The sequence below is a fragment of the Tetrahymena thermophila genome (assembly GCF_000189635.1).
Source record: "Tetrahymena thermophila SB210 genomic scaffold scf_8254686, whole genome shotgun sequence".
Lineage (NCBI taxonomy): Eukaryota > Ciliophora > Oligohymenophorea > Hymenostomatida > Tetrahymenidae > Tetrahymena > Tetrahymena thermophila.
In genome coordinates this window covers 367357-388845 of record NW_002476452.1, presented here as the reverse complement: position 1 = coordinate 388845, position 21489 = coordinate 367357, and the positions used below count along the sequence as shown (strand labels likewise).

General features: G+C 20.6%; 7 protein-coding genes across 7 annotated transcripts; 4 read left to right on the top strand and 3 right to left on the bottom strand. All coding sequences in view use genetic code 6, as the record gives it.

Annotated features, from left to right (window-relative positions):
* Positions 1-1425: 1425 nt before the first annotated feature.
* TTHERM_00449720 (hypothetical protein) lies at positions 1426-2598 on the top strand (the record flags this gene model as incomplete). The annotated part of the gene is made up of 1 exon (XM_001013367.1): positions 1426-2598. One exon carries the CDS (start codon positions 1426-1428, stop codon positions 2596-2598), a length of 1173 nt encoding a protein of 390 aa, XP_001013367.1.
* Positions 2599-4679: 2081 nt separating this feature from the next.
* Positions 4680-5843, top strand: TTHERM_00449710 (hypothetical protein; the record flags this gene model as incomplete). Its single annotated transcript, XM_001013366.1, has 1 exon — positions 4680-5843. The coding sequence occupies one exon, from the start codon at positions 4680-4682 to the stop codon at positions 5841-5843; it is 1164 nt and encodes a 387-aa protein (XP_001013366.1).
* Positions 5844-7329: 1486 nt separating this feature from the next.
* On the top strand, positions 7330-7650 carry TTHERM_00449700 (transmembrane protein, putative; the record flags this gene model as incomplete). Its single annotated transcript, XM_001013365.1, has 1 exon — positions 7330-7650. One exon carries the CDS (start codon positions 7330-7332, stop codon positions 7648-7650), a length of 321 nt encoding a protein of 106 aa, XP_001013365.1.
* A 2736-nt stretch (positions 7651-10386) lies between these two features.
* TTHERM_00449680 (hypothetical protein) lies at positions 10387-12834 on the top strand (the record flags this gene model as incomplete). Its single annotated transcript, XM_001013363.3, has 1 exon — positions 10387-12834. One exon carries the CDS (start codon positions 10387-10389, stop codon positions 12832-12834), a length of 2448 nt encoding a protein of 815 aa, XP_001013363.2.
* Positions 12835-13916: 1082 nt separating this feature from the next.
* TTHERM_000449679 (hypothetical protein) lies at positions 13917-14235 on the bottom strand (the record flags this gene model as incomplete). The annotated part of the gene is made up of 2 exons (XM_012796935.1): positions 13917-14040; positions 14183-14235. The coding sequence occupies 2 exons, from the start codon at positions 14233-14235 to the stop codon at positions 13917-13919; spliced, it is 177 nt and encodes a 58-aa protein (XP_012652389.1).
* Positions 14236-15050: 815 nt separating this feature from the next.
* On the bottom strand, positions 15051-16832 carry TTHERM_00449670 (hypothetical protein; the record flags this gene model as incomplete). The annotated part of the gene is made up of 1 exon (XM_001013362.4): positions 15051-16832. Exon 1 carries the CDS (start codon positions 16749-16751, stop codon positions 15051-15053), a length of 1701 nt encoding a protein of 566 aa, XP_001013362.3. The 5' UTR covers positions 16752-16832.
* A 598-nt stretch (positions 16833-17430) lies between these two features.
* On the bottom strand, positions 17431-20052 carry TTHERM_00449660 (hypothetical protein; the record flags this gene model as incomplete). The annotated part of the gene is made up of 1 exon (XM_001013361.4): positions 17431-20052. The coding sequence occupies one exon, from the start codon at positions 20050-20052 to the stop codon at positions 17431-17433; it is 2622 nt and encodes an 873-aa protein (XP_001013361.4).
* Between the last annotated feature and the right edge of the window lie 1437 nt (positions 20053-21489).

Below are 21489 nucleotides of genomic sequence, written 5' to 3'. Positions count from 1 at the left end.
TCTTTTTCCAATAAATGACTTAAAAATTAACAATATCCTTTTTTCTTTCAAACATTTTTAATTTTATTTTCTTACATACAATAAAATTATAATTTAATGAATTTGTATTTTTTATTTTTAGTATATTTGTTTATGTTTAAATAAGGAGATTTAATTGAAAATCATGTCATACTATATCAATTTTCCTTCATTATATTATCTTATAAATAGAAAAACTACTAATATTTTTAAAAAATAAATAATCCAAAAAAAAATTTATTTAGAATATTATTTTAAAAATGTTCTGTCCACAATTTAAATCTCTTAAAATTTATTAATCCATTTGAATTATTCAAAATTGCTCCTTTTGTTCAATCTCCTAAATATATTTAACGAGTTTACTTTACTTTATTTTTAATATATTAATCTGAATCCTCAAATTTTCTTCTTTTTAAAATAAACTAGTTAAAAATGAGCAAGATCTTAAAATAAAAAATGTAAAATTTTGTAATTGTTACATGAATAAAAAATAGAATATATTTCATATCTAAAAATGTGGTATATTTATGTATAAAAACTAAGGAGATTTTATTTAAAATGACATTTTATTTTATAATTTATGCAAGATTTTCGCATAATTTATAAAAATTAATAGAGAGAAAATTCATCTTATGAAAGCTTGAATTAATTTTCGGTGAATTTACTTTAACCAAAACATTTATCAAATTTGAAATTAAAAATATATTTAGTATGGTTATAAATATTATTGAATGTTATCCACAAATTTAATCTAAGAAATTTATCAAAATATAAGGTAAAATAAATAATCCAAAATATATTCTTAAAATTGATTTATTTGATAACAAAGTCTTAATACATAATTCCCTGAATTGCATGCTCGCTTATACTAAAATATCTATTTTTTTTAAGTTAGATTGATTTGAGTAATGTTATATGATATATTTATTTGTATAGTAATTTAATGAATTGATAATTTGATAAGATCTTAAAGAATTTAATTTATTTAAGATTATTTGATTTTAAAATTAAAGGTTAACACAATAAATTAAATTTGTAATACTTAATTCGAAATCCACAAATCAAAACATGAAATTAACAAAATCTGATAAAAATTGTAAAATTTTTGATAAAAATAAAATATTCTATGAAGAAAATGAGAAGTTAATGAATTTATTTGTGAAAATAATTTATCAAATTTTCTAAAAGAAAAGCTCAAATATTGACCTTAAAAATTAGGTGATTTTGATATTAATTAATTATACCTTTTACACAAAAGTAAAATCCATTCTTTGGCTTTTGTCTCGTTGCTTACATTAAATAATATAAATGCACAGAAAAACTCTTTTATATACTTGGCCACAAAATCTTACTAAAAAGTTTATAAAATAAATAATCATAACTATTCTAAACAAAACTTAATTAAAAATGAAAAATAGCTCTACTTTAATTTTTCTTCTTTTTGTTTCCTGCTGTCTTGCTAGTGAGCAGAATGTCCCTTACAGCTGTAGACTTCTGCCAACTCATAATAACAGTACTGCTAGTTGTATGCCGATACATCCACACTTCGAATTGGGTCATGCATATCAAAATAATTACAACTTTTCTGCTTAAAGTAGCCCTGAATTTTAGTCTTTAGACCAATTTGCTATTAACTATTTTACATTAAATCAATGCCTTTATAATGCAAATTTAACTGTCTAGCTTTTCCCTGAAACTAAATCTCCAAATATTGTTTTCTATGAAAATTTTACTGACTTATACAATAATCAAACATGCAATATTATCAAGTATACTCCTAAGTCTGATGATGTAAGTCTAAGTTATCAAGTTTCATCTAATTAATTTACCTGTAGAAAGCATAATATCATTTTACCTCGTCTTTTTGAGAAGAAAGAAGACTCTTACAGAAAGTGCCTTTTTAACAAAGTTAAATATTTGGATAATTCTATTGACTGCAACATAGCTCACATCTTCCACTACAGTGCAAAGTAACTTTTTGACTTCTACGAAAATCCAAACTTCTAAGGTTTTATCTCCAACCACGTTGTCCATGCTATTAGCAATCTTGGAGATCAAGATTGGGATTTCCCTCCCTTTGGTGATAAGTAATGGTATTTTAACTTTAACTTCATGTTTGAAATGACACTTGATATTAATGAGCCAAGCACTATTGGAGACATTCTAAAAAATTTCTAAAATGTTTTACCTGTTGTTCAAAAATACAGAAAAACTCTTCGTCCTTGGTTTGTAGCTATTGCTTCTTAATCTCCTTATAAGCTTGATTAAACTGGATAGATTGCTCTCAATGAAACAGCTTATGGAACATTCTATGATAACTTAAAATCCAACAAATTCGATGTTCTATTAACTTCTCAGCCTGATATTGAAGAAATTACAATATTTGTGAGCAAGGACTACAGAAAATTCTATAAATTCGAAGTTTCTGGTGAACCAATATTCTTGAATTAGTTCGAAGGATTTGTAATTATATTTATTCCTACTTATCTAGACACTCCTGCTATTTTGAAAACATCTTTCCATTCATTAAAGATCTATGTTGAAGATGAGAAAGTTCTTCACATTTCAAACTAAAATTGATTACAAAAAAATTTAATTTACTCTTTTAAAAATTAGAGTTACAATTTAAAATATCTTTAAACTAATTTTGTTTTTATTTGTGATTAATTTTTGATCAGATTTTTAATAAATGCTCGTCTTTTCTTAAATAATTTTCCAACACTAAAAATAAATTATATGGATTAATTTTGATTGATTGAAGAAAATATTTAAGCAAATTATTCACTCCAATTAAAAATTTTTTAATGATAATTTTTTTACTTTGAGCTTGATTATATTAGTTTAGAAAATCAAGCAAATATACGTATTATCACTAAAGTTAATCTAAACCACAATAAAATAGAACATATAAACTAAGAAAAGATCATACTAACATCATTCAAGTACAATTTTATAAAAAGAAAATCTTTTTACCACATTTTTTCCTTATTTTCAAAAAATTCATCATTTACTCACAGAAAGTTAAGAAATAAATATCTAAAAAAATTATTTTAATTATTTTTTATCAAAAAAAATGAGGAAATATTATTGTTTATTTAAAAAAATATATTGCTTATACAAATCACATTAGTTTATAAGCAAATGCATATTTAATTGTAAAGATATATTTTATGCCTTATTTTTATACTAAAATTTGGTACTATTCTATTGATTTACTAGTTAAATATAGAGACATTCTATTTAGCTAAATACTTAATTATTTATGTAAGTTAAAAAAATAAAAGTTAAGCAACTTAAAGTAAACTTGCTTCTTTTTAAATTTTTATTTATGTTTGAGAAATTAAAATTGTATTTTAATATTGATTGATTGTTAGAAAATTAAAATTTGATTTATTTTTTTTTGGAGTTTACATATTTAAGAGAATAATTTGCATTCTATTTAAAAAATTTGACAACAATATAAGACACTTTATAATAAATTGAATGAACTCATTTTTTATTAAAGTTACTTATTATGTAACAATTCCTTCTTCAAAATAAGAATAAAAAGTAATAACAGACCATTTTTTTTAACAACTTTTGCAGAATTTGGGTAGATAACATAAAAAAAATACCAAAATAAAAAAAAGTAAATATATAGTTGCTCAAATTTAATTAGATGTTTACAGATAAATAATCTTCATAAAAAAATTAAATTTTGTACTTTATCTTTATATTTGAGTCGGCTTAACAAATAAATTTTATTTTCCACAAATTAAGGTAGAAGATTTATTAAAAACAAATCAATAATAAAATCTTATGAAATCTATTCACAATTAAAAATTAGAATGTAGCTTAAATTGATTCAAACTCCTGCTATTTGAAATATCCGATCTAAGATTACACATTTTTTATTTTTTTAATAGAGCATAAATCAATTACACTCAATGAAAAATTCAACTCAGATTTATTTACTTTTTTTAAATTCAACCAAATCAGATGTAAAATCATTACATAACTTTGCTCAGTGATATACAATTTACAAATTTGTGATACTAAAAAATAAGCTGTTTCAAGCTATTTCTTATTTATTTTAAAGTTTTTGTATAAAATTTATCATTTATTTTACACTTATTGATATTAACATAAAAATTTGTAGAAAGAATAACTTTACATTAAGCTAATTACTTATTTTTAATTAAATATAATTTAGCAACATTCTTCACTCACAGTTAGAAATAGAACTAAAAATGCTTATTACATGGTGTAAATTTAATTTTCGGAGTTAATACATATGTAAGAGTGTTAAAAATTTATGTTTATTATTGATTAAAAATAATTCCTTTTCTCACAAGAAATCATAAGAAACAATTTTGTTCAGAATTTAAAATATTAACTTTATTCAAACTCAATTATCAATTTTGTTTGGTTAATCTGATTAAAACTTTTTCTATATCAATCCTCATATCCCCGAATCTTAATTTTATTTGATAAAATAATAAGCATTTTAATTGCTCGAAAAATCAATGTCAATCTGTGACATGTTTAATGACTAAAAATATCATTAAAAATTAAATTATAAGTCAAATATATTTAATTTAAAAATCCAGTTTATAGAAAAGGATTTAATAAATAAATAATAAATTAATCAATAAATAAACATAAAAAGTATTTATAAAAAAATGAATAAAAGTCTTATTTTGCTTTTAGTTGTACTTTCAGCTTCTTGCCTTGCTAGTGACTCTGTCTATAGTTGCAAACTTCTTCCTAAGCACGATAACCATACTATTGGATGTATGCCTCACTATCCTCACTTAGAGCTTGGTCATGCTTATCAAAATAACTACAACAGAAGTGTCTTGAATACCACTGAATTCTAAAATTTAGATCAATTCGCTCTTACTTACTTTACTGATAATAAGTGCTTGTATTATCAAGATTTCACAATTGACATCTTCCCCGTTAATAAGGCTCCTGGTATGATATTCTTTGAAAACTTTACAGATGCCTATGATGGAACTACTTGCAATGTTATTAAGTTCAAACCTAGTAGTGATGACTTGAAGCTTTCTTACAAGATTTCTTCTGACTAATTCACTTGCAGAAAACACAAGATGATTCATCCTCGTATCTTTGAAGAAGAAGGTGAATCTTACAAAATGTGCTTCTTCAACAATGTTAATTATTTGGATAACAGTATTGATTGCAACATTGCTCAAATTTTCCATTACAGTGCTAAATAATTATTCTCCTTCTTTAAAAATTCTTCCTTCTAAGGATTCATTGTTGACCATGCTGTCCATGCTATCAGCAACCTCGGAGATTAAGATTGGGACTTCCCTCCTTTTGGTGCTAAGCAATGGTACTTCAACTTTAATTACATGTTCTAAATGACTTTAGACATTTTTGAAGAAAGCACTATTAAGGATATCTTTACAAACTTTTAAAACGTCTTGCCAGTTGTTTAAAACTATAGAAAAACTCTCCGTCCTTGGTTTGTTGGTATGGCTTCCTAATCACCTTACCAATTAGATGAAACAGGAAAAATTTTGATCAACGAAGCTAAATATGGAGCAATTTATGACAATTTGAAGGCCAACAAATTTGATGCTCTCATTACTTCCCATCCTAATTTGAACGAAGTTAAGGTTTTCGTCAGTAAAGATTACAGAACTTTCTTCGAATTCGAAGTAACCCATAGCACTATTTAACTTAAATAGTTTGAAGGTTTTGTAGTTGTCTATCTTCCCACCTACTTAGATACTCCTGCTATCCTTAAGACATCTTTTAACTCCTTTAAGTTATACTTAGAAGATGAAAAGATTCTCCAAATTAATAACTGTTGAAACAAAAATTAATTAATACTGATAGATTTTATTGGTATTTCTTGTGTAAATTTGCATATTAGTATGAAATTTAATATTGATATTTGATTTATTTTTATCTCTCAAAAATTTTTTTAAAAATTAATTTGGATTTTTCATAAAAATTTAAATACCTTTTAACCAAAAATAGATAATTTAATAAATATTCTAATGATAATTGATTAAATCAATTTATATAATTTTACTATTTAAATAAGAAATATATACTGTAAATTAATTATTATTATTATTATTTGGGTTTTTAATAAATTGTCAAAGAAAATGTTTGTAATCAGCAGATAAAATAAAATGATAATTTAAATTTTAACCTTGCAATTTATTAAAGTATATTAATATATAAAAGAATAATTAAATAAATATTTTTAATAAATTACATAAATAATTTTTTATACACTAATCTAATTTGACACTAGAAGCATTAATTTTTAATTCTATTTAAATTTAATTAATACATTTTAATAAAATTATTTTATTTATCTTTGTAGCAAAAAATCTGATTAAAATAATATTTTAAATTAGTTTTATTTAGTTGATTAAATTAAAATTAGATTAGCTAAAAGTAGTTAAATAAATTTAGTTTTTTTACAAGTTAATTTAATTTTCGAATATAATTTAAAGGTGACTAAAATTTTAAAAGAAACTCTTTAATAAATAAATATATATTTAATAATAGAGTTTAGAAAACTAAGAATTATAAAATACAACCAATATATTTTTTATCATTTAAAATCCAAGTTATAAACTCAAAAATTAAAAAACTTATTATTAATTTTCTATTTTAGCATGTTTAAATTTCTAGATTTTTTTCTCTTCTTCAAAAAAAGAGAAAAATAGAAGCTTAAAATTCATTTTAAAACTCAAACTAAATATAAACTTTCTTCCTTTAAAATTTTATACACTTTAAATATACCATTTTCCATCTTTTTAAAATATAGGATAAGCTATTCCCATTTATCTTCCAAATTTTATTTAAATTTATGTAGATTCAAAATAAAAATATAAGTATCTATTCTAGAACAATTGAAGAATATTTTTTTTAAGCTTATTTTTTAGAATTTCTTAGATGACGAAATTTTTATGACCTTTTTGTTGTGATTTGAGTACTGGGTAAACCAATAAATTTAGCTTTTCTTACTAACTATCAGATTTCAAATGAATCAAATTTGATATAAATGAATGGAATACTATTAACAGAAGTAATTCCTTTTACAAATCAGAATAGTTAATTTAATTCTCATTATTAATTAAGATTTTTAATAATGTTTTTCTTATCCATAAGAAATTTAATCAAGTTAAAGGTCGCCCTGATATTATTCGTTCATAAACTCTAGTTATAATCTGAAATCTTTTATTAAAAAATATTATTTAAAAATTGCTTATCTCTATTTTAAATTATAAAGAATAAATCATCAAAAAATCAAAATTAATTATTAGAAAGAAATAAAAAATGAAAACTACATTAATCACTGCTATTGGCTTAGCTACCCTTCTTGCTATCTCTACATTAGTTTTAGTTAGAAATACCTCAAACTTAAAAGATATCAGATATTATGACGAATGTACTGAGTTGTAAACAACTGAAAGTGGTATTTTTGTTGTAAATACTTGCCTCAAATTCTATAAATTCACCATAGTCCCTAATCCTTAAATAAAAAAGAATGCTTTCACTACTCCATGCTTATCAACTTATGAAATGACTCCTACAGATTTCACATAATTCACTTAGGTTTCTAAAGTCAATAAAGTTGAATGCAAACTCGGTTAATGACCAAAATATATTTAAATAACATTTAAGAAAATTAATTTTAAAAAAATGATATATAAATGTAATTTTTATAAATATTTAAACAATATTTGTTTTTAAATAAAAATTTAAAAAGTTATATCATTTATTTATTAAAATATAATATACCAATTTTAATTTAGAAATATTATTTTACTGGTATTATAATAACTTAAAAATTTATTTTTGCTTCACCATTATTTATATTTTTATTAAAATATTATAAATAATGTTTTAATTCTTTTCCTAATTTTATGTGATTTTGACATTAATAGATTGTGTAGTATGTAGTTTTATAAAATGACTTTAAAAGTTTATAAAATCCAATTATAAGGAAGCAAAAAATTTTTTAAAAAGATAAAATTAAAAAAATTTAATAAAAAATTGAATGTCTTCAATTAATTTAAAATTAATTAAAAAATAAATAAAATCAATTATAATTATTTTAAACCTCAAAAAAATTATTAAAAAATAAAGGTATTTAGAAATAACTAATCTCACCAGATGATAACTTACAATAATATTACCTAATTAGCCAATTTTTTTTATTATAATTGATCAAAAAGATATCAATTTAATAGCTAAAATTAACTTTTATATTCATTTTTATTTTATTCTAGAATATAATTTGATTAGTCTTTTCATTTAGCTTTTATTTTATTTATAATTGTGAATCAAGAAGTCATTTTTTTTAATCTTAATTTAAATTATCAGCTTATTTTTAATATTTTCTTTCATTTTTTAATAATATTTTGATTTTTATTGATTATTCTTTTTTACTCTTGCATTATTTGTTACTTATTTTCATTTTATTTTTTTTAATATTTGTTGACTGGGTTTAGTTTTTATTCTTTTTTAGAGTTATTCTACTTAAGTATCTTCATCTTTTCATTTACTTCACTAACTTCATTTTTTTATCTTTAGATAAGGAATTTTAAACTTTTTATTTTTAATTAATTCGCCACAAATAATTTTTATAATTTTATTATGTATTATTTATAAATTTAGATAATGGTAAATTAATCATTACAATATTTTAATTTTTGGTTTAACTTAGAAGACCCTCCTTATAAACAATACTAATGAAATGATTTGATAGCTTTTCATAGCTATATTATTAGCTTGATTTTTTTACTAATCTACAATAAAAACAAGAATTTTATATTAATTTTAGTTTTAATTGTTATGAAAAAAAAATTTTTTTTGCTTTAGTTTTTAATTTTTTTTCTTGTTTGCTAAAATTTATCACTTTGGCTAATTGGAAAAAAGAAGAAAAACATTATTTAATATATTACTTTATAAACTATAAAGTATACTTTAAAATGTAAAAACTTGAAAAAATATCTTCTGATTAAGTAAATTTATCAATCTTAAAATATTATTATTTGACATTTTGATAAAAGTTCTTAATATTTGATAAAATGTTACCTTTTAATATAGATATCAATAATTCCTATAATTATAGACATATAAAACAATTATTGCTGTTTTTATTTGTTGTGTTTTTCTATCAATGTAAATTTAATTTAAAATTAAAGTAGTTTTTAACAAGTTATATTAAAATATAATAAATAAAATAATCTATTTCAATTATTAAATGAATTTGTTGATAATATCTTAATCATAAAAATTTGATTGATTAATTATCTTGATTATTTTTTTACATTAGTTTATTTTTGTATTAACATTTTAAAGTTTCAAAAGAATTACAGAACAGTTAAGTAAGAAAATTTCTTAATTAAAATTGGAAAAATAAAAGGGTTTTCAACTTGAAAATATACTTTTTCACTTTAGAATATATCAAAAATCTTAATTAAATATTCTAGCAAAATTAAATTTTATAATTAGATAAGGCAATTTCTACTAACTATAGTTTTCTATTAAAACCTACAAATCTATACTCTCTTAATTCAAGTTATATTTTAATACATATTACAATATAGTCTGAATTTAAAATAAATTTAAATTGAATTATATATATAGATATATTTATTACATATATCATGCTATTTTACGCGAAGAGGGGTAGCCGCCAAAATAGAGCCTTCTAATTTTTTGATTTAATTTAAATTCACTTTTAATTATTTCTTTCTTTTTTTAGCCCATTTTATGGGTTACCCTACCCCTATATTAACTAATATCTTTTATCAAAAAAATATATAAAGTATTATTGCACTTTATTTAATATCAAATATTTTTTTAGATATAAAAAATTAACTAAAAAGGAAAATTAATGTAATATTTATTTAATAAATAGATTTCAAATTATTAAAAAAATAAGAATATAAAATAAATATGTCTTCTTAACCATATTATAATCATTTTCTACAATAAAAAGATATTAGAGACTAATAGCAATTACCTTTTAGTTCTTAATATTAATAAAAATCATATATTTAACCACACAATTCGTGTTTAAATTATCTAAATCAAAATGCAAGATACTAGAACTTGAATGAATAATAATTAAAACAATACTAACTAAATAAAGAAATAGAAATAATATAACATAGAAATTTAGAGTTAGGTAGTGAAATTAGATAAAATAGATTGATGAAAAATTTCCCAATTTAATAATAATAAACTTTGAATGATAGATTTAATAAATATTAATAAATTAATTTAGCTTAAAATAATTAGGAATAACACTTAAAATTAGAAAGAGAAGTAAATAATTATAAATTAGAATACTTTTTAAAAAAAAATGAAAACTAATAGATTATGGTTAACAATCAATACTATTCAATTGATAATAATAAAGATAATTAATTAAAAAACCTTAATAGTGCAAACCAATAACTTTAGTATGATATTTCACAAAAAAATTAAGAAAATTAAGTTTTAATTTAAGATATTTCATAACTCAAAAAAAAAATATAAGAACTTAATAATATTTTAGAAAATCTAATTAATATTTAATATGAATTCTAAAAATTTAAATTAGCTGCTGATAATAATATAAATAGTTTAAATAGTGAAATTGAAGTGCTTCAAGAGTAAATTTTGAGAGAATAGAAAAAAAACGAATAATATGAAAAATTAATTAGAGAAAAAGACAATTATATGAACTAAATAAATAATAATGAAGAAAATGTAAGTAAATTACATAACCTTACTGAGGAAAACCAAAAACTTAAAAATGATATTTTTCAAATAAAGTAAGAAAATTAAGTTTTAATTAATAATGATAAATAATCTAGATGCTAAATTGAGGAACTCTAAAATACAGTTTAAAGTCTTCAAGATTAAATTAATAGTTAAAAAGAAAACTAAAAAACTATATTAGCTAATGAAAAAAATAATTTAGCAAGCGAAATTAAAAAATTTTAAAAGGAAAATTAAGACGCATAACAAAAAAATGAAGAACTTAAAAATGAAAATTAAGATTTATAAAAAATAAATTAAGAATATTAAATTCTGAACGATAAACTCTAAAATGAATTAAAGGCCTCCATATTACAAAATCAATAATAAAAATAATTGATTAATGAGTTGGAAAATAAATTTTAGTAAGAATAAGAAGAAGAAAAAAAATTAGAAACTCAATAAAAGTAAATTCAAAATAAAAATCTTCAACTTTAAGCTTAAAATCAAGAGCTTATAAACTAATAAAGCTCTTTAAAAACTTAATTATAAGAAGCATAACATAAAATATTATTATATGATATTTAAAAAGTATCATAAAAGAAAATATAATTTTAAGATAAAGACAATAATAACCTTGATTATTGCATTCCTCATATGAAATATGACATTGAAATTAATATGCGATCAGTTCTAGATCTTGAAAACTGTATTAGTAATCAAAATATTAAAATTGAAAATTAATAAGGAAGAAATTTCATTCAAAATTAAAGCTTAGTGAATATAAATTTAAGAGAGTAGAATTTATTTAATTAAAATTTAACTATAGTTGGTTTTTTAGGATAAACCAATAAAGGTAAAACTTTTATCATGAACTATCTTTTTTGTGAAAATTAATCAGCTGATATAAATGAAGGTACTCAAGGGATTTCTATGAAATATGATTTAAGTAATGGTAAAAGTGTTATTTATATTGATTCTTAAGGTACAAACAAACCTAACTAAATAAATTATGAAAGTTCTCATGATTACGTTAAATTTATTGAAAAAAGGAATTAAGGAAAAGAAAGTTACAGAGATTTGTAGAAAATATAAAATGATGTAAATACAATCAATCAATTTTAATAAGTAACAGAATAACTCTAATAAGGTTTTATCATTTAATATTCTTAAATCTTAATTATTGTCATTTCCAATCTTACTTAAGAAGATGTTAATTTCATTAATAAAATGTCTAATACTTTTGATTAAAATGAAGCTTATAGATAAAAAAGAATTTTTGTAATTCATAATTTGAAAAACTCACATTTATCATAAAATGTCTATAATTACATACAGCAATTGAAAAAAATATTTCCAATTCGGGAATAATCAATTAATACTTTTAAGTAGCCAGAATACAAGTAAAATACCATATTTATTGATATAATAAATTAAAATGTTAATCATTTAATTATGGCACATCAAATAAGTGAAGCTGGAGAAGAATATAACAAATTTACAATCAAATATTTGAAACAAGTAATAGTATTTTGTACTTCTTAAATTAGATTTAATCCAGTATAAAAATTTAAAGATTATCTAAATCAAAATATAAAAACCTATTTGACATTAAAGTAAGATGAAGAATAAAGCATGCATTAATTACAGAAAGAATTTATAGAATATGATGAGCAGTAACAAGTTATCCGACTCAAGAAAGGCTTTAGTATTGAAAAAATTAAATATCTTTAAACGAATTTCAGTACTTTTAAAAATTAGTGTTCTTACTCAATCGTTTAAAATAAAGAATAGAATAAGCTTTATCTTTTGGTAGAAATTCCAAATTCAGCAAGTTTTGAGTAGGAGTTTAGAAAAAAAGATGGATTATTTATTATTAAAACTACATAAAACTATGATTTAGAAGAGTAGCTTGGATAATGCTATATCTCAAATAGGAAACAAAAAGAAGAATACATAATTAAAATATGTTCAGAAAACGAACTTTACAAACATAATTAGAATGAATACTAAAATTTTAGAAATGGTATTCATCAGTTTGTATTTGATAAAGAAGTAGTTGATAGCGAAAATGAGAATAATTGATATAATTATTTATTTAAGATATCTTAGAAGAGTTTATATTTGATTTATGCTTAATTTTAAATTGAATTTTCATACTAAAACTTTTTATTTTATACTAAAAAATAATTAAGATTGTATTGGAAATTGAGAAATGATATATAATCTAATTTGTTAAATTTTATAATTTAATTTAATACTTTATTTATTTTATAATTAATTTATCAGTCATATACTCTTTATTTTAGTTCAGAAATTTACAGTTAATATATTTTTTCTATATTTAGAATTTAAAATTGATAAAATGAAATATTATAAATAAGAGCTACTGTAGTTCTCTATATTTTAAATCTACAAATTAAAAAATTTTTTAATTAATTATTTCAATGAATATTCTATTAAATTTAATAAAATAATATTTCATTTTACTTTAATTATTTTTTTACTTAAAATTTTCTTATTGATTACCTTTTTATCTTAACTTTTTTTCTCACATTTTTTTAAATGATTCCTAAAAAAATTAGACTGTTTTTAAATATATTCTTTGCTTTCAAAATATAGACAGTTAAAATAAACCTAAGTTCAATACATTATAAGGCATATATATATATTCAAATATGCAAATATTTCAGTAATAAAGTTGATTCTTTTTGTAAATATAAATCAAATTGAAAATACATAAAAAGAAATAACATGTTAGCACATGAATAAAGTGGAATAAAAATCTTTATACGCAAACTTACTCAAGAGTTATACTATTATTTTTTCAATTTATATCGTATTTATTCTTTAAAATGTGCTAATCAAAATTTTAATCGATTCCAAACCACTATAAAATTTATTGGTTTATTGCTACATTTGTCTAAATATTGATAATACCAAACTTTAAAAGACTAATTGAGTTTGCTAAACTTCTTCTTTACTTTAGTAAAATAAAATTCATTCTTTAAAAGTTTGTTTTAAAAAGAACTTCTACCTCCTTGAAACTATATGATTTAATAATTAACATGGTAAGAAATAGTTTAATTATTTTATGACTCTGAAACTCTTGAAAGATATTTGATACAGATTTTTCTAGCTAAATCTTTAATATACCTATAATCTACTCAAAAGTCATTCTATCTTAACTATTTATTTACTCTTAAAGTTTAATTATTTAATTTCATATATTAGGCTATCAAATGCTATTAGATATCTTCAACTAGTTTTAAAATAAAAAGACTTTCTTTACTATAAAAAATAAAAAAAAAGATGCATAATATTTATGAATGATTAATTTAATTCTATAATAAGATATTTTTAAAGTTTTTATTTAAATTAAAATTATTATTTAAAAAAAAATAATAATAAAATTTATTGAAATTAAATATACTTTAAAAAATATATTTTAGGATTAGCAATCAATTAGCTTTTTTTAACAGACATTTATTTGAGTACGTATATCTTTCCATTTTTTATCTGAAAAAAGAGAGAGAAAAAATTTATTTGATCATCCTTTATGATCAGTTTTAATAAATTAAATTATAAAAATTAGCCATTGACACTGTATTTATTAGATTAATTAATAGAAACCTAGTGATATTAGTCTTAACACTTCTATCTTAAAAATGCAAATTGAAGAGGGTTTAATTCCTTTTTGATTTAATAATTTATAAAAAAATAGGGAGTATTAATCTCAAAATTTTTAATTTTGATCAATCGAAAAAAAAAAAGCCAAGCTCTCTTTTTTATTTTTTTGATTAATAGAACAATTCCAGAATATTTTTAAATCAATTAAATATTTATATATCTTTATTTATTATTAATTGAGCATTAAATAGTTGGGCTTGTAAAAAATACACGGGATTTTAGTATACCAAATAAAGAGGAAATCAATTAAAGCAAGTATCAAATCTTTTCCTTTTGAAAGTGTGTAAATAGAAAAACTGTATTAAAATAAATTGAAAAATTGACAAATAAATAACTTAAGATAAATATAAATATAATTTTTCACAAGAGTTACTCTTTTGTCACTTTTGTCACATAGAAATTGCATATTCAGCCACACATATTTATTTATTGTTTCAATTATTGAGTATGTAAAAATAATTTAATCATGTTACTCAATATACAATTAATAATTAAAAATACAAAATATTTTAAAAAATTTTTAGATTATGTAATTCTATTTGCATATATTCTTATAAACTAATTATTATATAATGTTATTAATATTTTGTGAAAAGGATTATTTGGTTAGTTCAGAATTCCTATTCATCCTCATCTTTAATGAATATAAATTTATGTAAGCCATTTTTTAAATCTACTGTTTATTCTTTCTAGAAAATCCATAGTTCTCCTTCATTACAAATACGTATATTCCATATTTTTTCTTCAATTTTTCTTGTAGAAGCATATGGAATTCCATATTGTTTTTCGAATTATTCATCTGGGTATATACTAATCTTAAATATACCTATTAACTTTCTAAAATTGAACTTAATATTTTTTAATGAACCTGGGATTTCTACGATAAGTATACGACTGTCATTGACATTATAAATTGAATAAAGGCAATCTTTTTGTAAAAATCCAAATACATTGACAGAAAGCTCCTTAACTTTTTCTATTGAATACTACTTCTAAAGGACTATTGCTTAATTATTTTCGTCATATTCTAAGAAAGATTTTTCTTTTTCTAATAATTCTTAGCCGTTTGCTTTTTTCAAAAAAACAAAGTTTTATAGATTTTGATTAAAATAGTCTTATAGCTTATTAACAGTATTAAAATTTGTTACATCTTAGCACATAGCAATTCTTTACTATAAATAATGCAAAGTAAATTAATTATAATAGCTTCCAGCTTAGCTGTTAGAGTAAGCCATTATTAAATGATTAAAATCCTAGTTTATACAATCAATATACACTGTGTTATTTTAATTCTCAGCCTCATAAGTATTAATCCGCTATTCACGAAGAGGATAAAGTAATTAAAGTTTTTCAATGTAATTTTATATATTATTTACTGTGTGAGTCTCTTTTAAGTTATGAACAATATAAACTTCTTTTTTTTTCCCTTCTCCAGCTAATAATTATGAAATAGTATGAATTAACTTTTAGTCATCCTGAGTAAGATTAGAAACTACTATCAAAAGAATATGAGATGATTATATAATGAAATCTTGTTATAACTATTCTGTAACTTTTTGGTCAAGGTGCTTATTAGTAATATCATTTTGCAATTATTTATAGATTTCTTAATCTAATACTCCATTGTAATCTAATTTTTCTTTAAGTTTTTTGTAGTTTTCATTATTATCATAATCAATTTCAATAGGACAACTCAGACCTTCTGAGTCTATATAAATCACATGTTTATGCTCATAATCATGAAACTTCAAACATATTCCAGGAGTACTCACATTGTAATCTGAAGGAAATTCATCATTTGTTAAAGAATTTAAAATAAAAGTTTTACCTTTATTCCTTTAACCTTGCATACCAACTATTGTTTATTCTTTGTTGAATTATTTATGTTTATCATTGCTATATTTTATTTATAATCCTTTCTAGATTTACCTTTCTTCTTTAGATTATTTATGTTTGATTTCTAAATTGTTATTTGTATTATTTTGCAAATCAAAAACTGATTTCATTTTAATAATCATATCATAGCCATATTAATCGAACTCTGGTTCAGGAATATATTTATTATTTTTTTCAATATCTTGGAGAATTTTGTGAAGGAGTTTTAGTTATTCATCCAAACGCTTCGATTAATTTTCGAGTTCACCAAAAATTTTATTGAAGTTTTCTAAATCCTTTTGCTCCATTTTCAACTTATTCAACTAGTCCTTACTGTATTTCAAAGTCTCGCGAAATTACGAAATTGTGTCTTATAAGCAATGGTTTATTCCATTTTCATTTTATTGTTGATTATTTTGTTAGTTATCTTATTCCATTTAACCAATCTATAGTTTAACTTATTAAAAGATTTTTAAGTTTAAATTAATTTATAATATTACTTATATGTTTGGGATAAAACCAATAAATTGTGGTAAATAAAAATATAATAGAAAGATTGATATTAGAATATTTATTAATTTGTATGTAATTTTAAAACACTTTTATTTTTTAAGATATTAAAGCAAATTATAATTAAATCTTTTAATATTTTAAACTTTAATAATGCGTCATTTTTAAATATATTACTTTTAATTTATTGAATATTTTAATAAAATCATTGATAGGGTAGGTTTTTATTTTTGAGATATTATCATTTAAGATTAGGTAATATCGTATGATCATAGTTAAAAATAGATAGCATCGAAAGTAAGATTTAAATTTGATAAGTTGCTTTCAATAAAATTTTTATTTGCAATTTTTATCATTCCACCTTTCAAATAGGTATTTTCTTATTACATTTCATATAAATGCGTTTAAAAATTTAATGTACTTTTAAATAAAATTATTTATCAAAAAGGGTATTTTAAATTTCAGAAAAATATTAATATTGAATTGAGTCTAAAAAATTGAAGATGAAAAAAAGCAATCAATAAATAACTAATAATGGTATATCATTCAAAAAATATTTATACTTTAATACAACATTCAACTCACTAATTAATACAAATTTTATTATCAATCTTCTTCTTCACCATTCTCTTCTTCAATAAATACAAATAAATAAGTTCCATTTTTTAAATCTTTGCATTCATTTTTTGACAAGTTGAATAGTTTATCTTTTCCCCAAATTTTGAAATTTTGAATAATTTCATCACACTTTTTTCTAGTAGATATAATTGTTTATCCTTATATTTACTCTTCCTGTTCTTTTGGTTTTATTTTTAAAGTAAGTGATCTCTCTGATTTCGTAAATATTCTAGTAATATCAACATGGCCGGGTATATCTACTAAAAGGTACAACTTCCTTTCATTTTTGATAATTTAATAGGAAAATTCCTTTTACATAAACCCAAAAATATCCATCTGGGATTCTCTTGGCCCAACTATTTTATAATTTGCCTTGAGTTAAATAATTTTCTATTCTTAATTGAATTCTAAAAACTCAATATCATTTTTTTTAAATGTTTTTTGCTCATCAGTTTCAAGAATTAAATAGTTTTATATGTTTTTATTAAGGTAATCTTTGAATTTGTCTACCACATTGAACTTTATTGAACTATTATACTGTGCTATTTACTCTTTTAAATAATCCAATGCAAATTTATTATAAATATCTCCAGCTTAGCTTTTTTAGTAAGCCATAAATAAGTGATTAACATTTTTGTAGATGGTATCTATAAAAACTGAATTGAACTTGTATTTTGTTGTTTCAAATGTTATAATCTATTATTATCTAAGTGGAAATAAGGTTTTTAGCTTTTAAATATATTCTTCTACACATTTCTCACTGCGGAAATCTTTCATGTTGTGCATAACAAAAATCTTTTTTTAGGCAGAATTTTTTTCTTTTCTCAAATAAGATTAGATAGAGTGAATAAGATTCACATCTTCTTATGTAATATTTGTAAGTACTATGATCAAAATATGAGAACTAGAAGTGACAAATTCTTATTACATTTACTCTGTTATTTTTTTGTACTAATGCTTATTTATTACATATTTATTAATTTATTAAAGATTCTTATCATCTTATTCATTATTCTCTTAACTCTTTATAAAGTTCTAATAACTTAAATTATTTTCATAATCAATTTAGGCAGGACCATTAATTCCTTCAGAATCAACATATATGATATTTTTACCTTTGAAGCTGTGATATTTCAAACAAATTCCAGGAGTATTAACATTGAATTCTGAGGGGAAATTTTCATTTATAAGAGAATTGAGTAAAAACGTTTTGCCTTGATTTCTTTAGCCCTACATACCTACAATAATGAGATTATTCTCAAACTAATTGTTATCATTAATGCTCTATACAGAGACTGATTCATACTTAATGTTTGAATTGTTTTAGATTTGATTTTAAGCATCTAATTCTTTGTTTTGAAGATCTAAAATAGAATTCATATGAATAATCATATCGTAGCCAGATTGATAAATATCTTTATGAGGTACATATTTATTTTATAAATCAATCTCCACCTTGTACTCCATAAGTTTTTCATTTTTTTCTTTTAAGTCTATATTTTAGTGTTGTATGCCATTTTATTAATTAATTAGTTAAGATATTTTATTTTCTTTTTCTTTTATTTGTTAAGTTAACTCTTATTATTATTTTTAGAATTCTTTAATTTTACGTTCTAAACTTTCATTTTGCAATTATAGTTCTTAAATTTTTACATTTTATTTGTTTATTTCATTTTCAGCTGCTTCGAATTTATTTTATTTCTAAGACATAATAGCGGTTAATTCTTATTGTTATTTTTAAATTTTTGATTCTAATTCCTTTTATTTCTAATATTAATTCATTTATTATTTTTCCATATCTTAAATTTTTTTTTCTTGGTTAGTATTTTTGTTGATATATTATTCTTGTAGGAATTATTAATTATAAATTTATTATTGTAGATTTTAATTTTATTATTCTAATTATTAAATTTAATCTTTTTACTATTTTTAAGATTCATTCATTTACTTATTTAGCAATTCAGTTTGTTTATTGTTATCACTTACTAGATCATCATATTGAGATTTTAGATTTTTAAAATTTTCCTTTTATTAACTTAATTATTGATTAACTTTATTAAGTTATTCGTCTTTTTATGATATCTAAGAGGAATATTATGTTTGTAATGATTTAATTTTTTCTTCTAATTAGTTTATTTTAGAAGCCTAACTCTATTATTATTATTTATCCGTATCCTCAATCAATTTGATTTGCTTTACGTTAATATTGCTATTGATTTCATTTTTTTAATTTTAACTAATAATTTATCTGTATGGTTATTATTAGAGTTATTCATTATAATTGTTAAAACGATTATTATTAAAGTTACTTTTTTGGTTTTATTCTTAAGTAAATTTCTAAATACCACAATAATTTCCATAAATTTATTCTCTTTTTGAAGTGCTTGTATTTATATATCTATTTGATTAACTTGTTTATGAGTAGTAATTCATCTGAATTTAGAAAATTTATTGTTATGGCTCAGTTATTATTAAAAGAATACCTTTTTTAAGCAGTTTTTTATTATTTATCTTATTATAAAAATCAAATTTAAATAATTTATCTTTAATGACGAGCAATTATTAGAATATTTAAAAAAATTAATATTGGAAATATGACTTAATTTACATTCAAACTTTAAAATATTAAGATAGTGATAGCTAATATCACATCTAATGATTATTTATAATTTCATCAAATTTTTACTGATTCATACAATGATCCCCATTCAAGTTATTTAAAGCTTTAATTTGATTAATTATAATAAAAATAAATTAAATTAATTATTTTACTATGGGGTAGGTTTTATATGGTTAATAACTGTAAATTCAAGAAGTATTTTTGTTAGATTTACTTTATTTATTAACTTATGATAAAATGATAAATATACTTAATTTTGCTTTTAGATGCATAGCTCTTACTGATTATGTGTTTTTCTTAAAGCTGTGAGTATTTCAAATATACTTTAGCATGACAAATAAATAGAAAATTATTACTATTAAAGACATATATATGATGTAATCACCAATAATAAAAATAATTAGTTATACTTATAAAAGAAAATTGTTAATCAAGAGCGCTTAATTTATTTAAATTTCCGATTAGTTTGAAAAATAACCAATCTTATTAATTTAAAAAATAAAAGTGTTTTATTGATACTGTATTTCCTCTAAGATATGTACTAAATAGCTATTAAAGATAAATTTCCAATTATATCCTTTATGATAGTCAGAAGTCAAAGTTATTCCCCTGTAATATTTTCACAATTAAGTTAAGGATTTATAGTAAGTAATAAATAAATATATATTTTATAAGTAAAAAATAGTTTTTTACAATTTACTGATTTTGTAAAAAAGAATCTCTCTTATCTGTTATTTTAATTTCAGGCTTATTAGATATTTGAAATAAAATAATAAAAAAAATAAAAGAGTTTTTAATTTAAAATATACTTTTATCATCTCGAATATTCAAGTACCTTTAGACTTTTGTTAATTTTTACAATCTCTCTAATCTATATCTATTACTTTAATTTCAGGCTTATTAGATATTTGAAATAAAATAATAAAAAAATAAAAGAGTTTTTAATTAAAAATATACTTTTATCATCTCTAATATTCAAGTAACTTTAGACTTTTGTTAGTTTTTACAATCTCTCTAATCTATTACTTTAATTTCAGGCTTACTAGATATTAGAAATAAAATAATAAAAAAATAAAAGAGTTTTTAATTTAAAATATACTTTTCTCATCTCTAATATTCAAGTATCTTTAGATTTTTGTTAATTTTTACAATCTCTCTAATCTATTACTTTAATTTCAGGCTTACTAGATATTAGAAATAAAATAATAAAAAAATAAAAGAGTTTTTAATTTAAAATATACTTTTCTCATCTCTAATATTCAAATACCTTTTGGTTTTTATTTAGAGTATTTCCTTTCTCTTTAATACTCTAATACTTTTTATCAAAAAAAATAATATCTAATAATCCATTTATTTTTATATAGCAAATACTAAATTTTTGAAATATTTTCAATTATTTTTGCTTTGTGAAAGCAAAATACTATTAT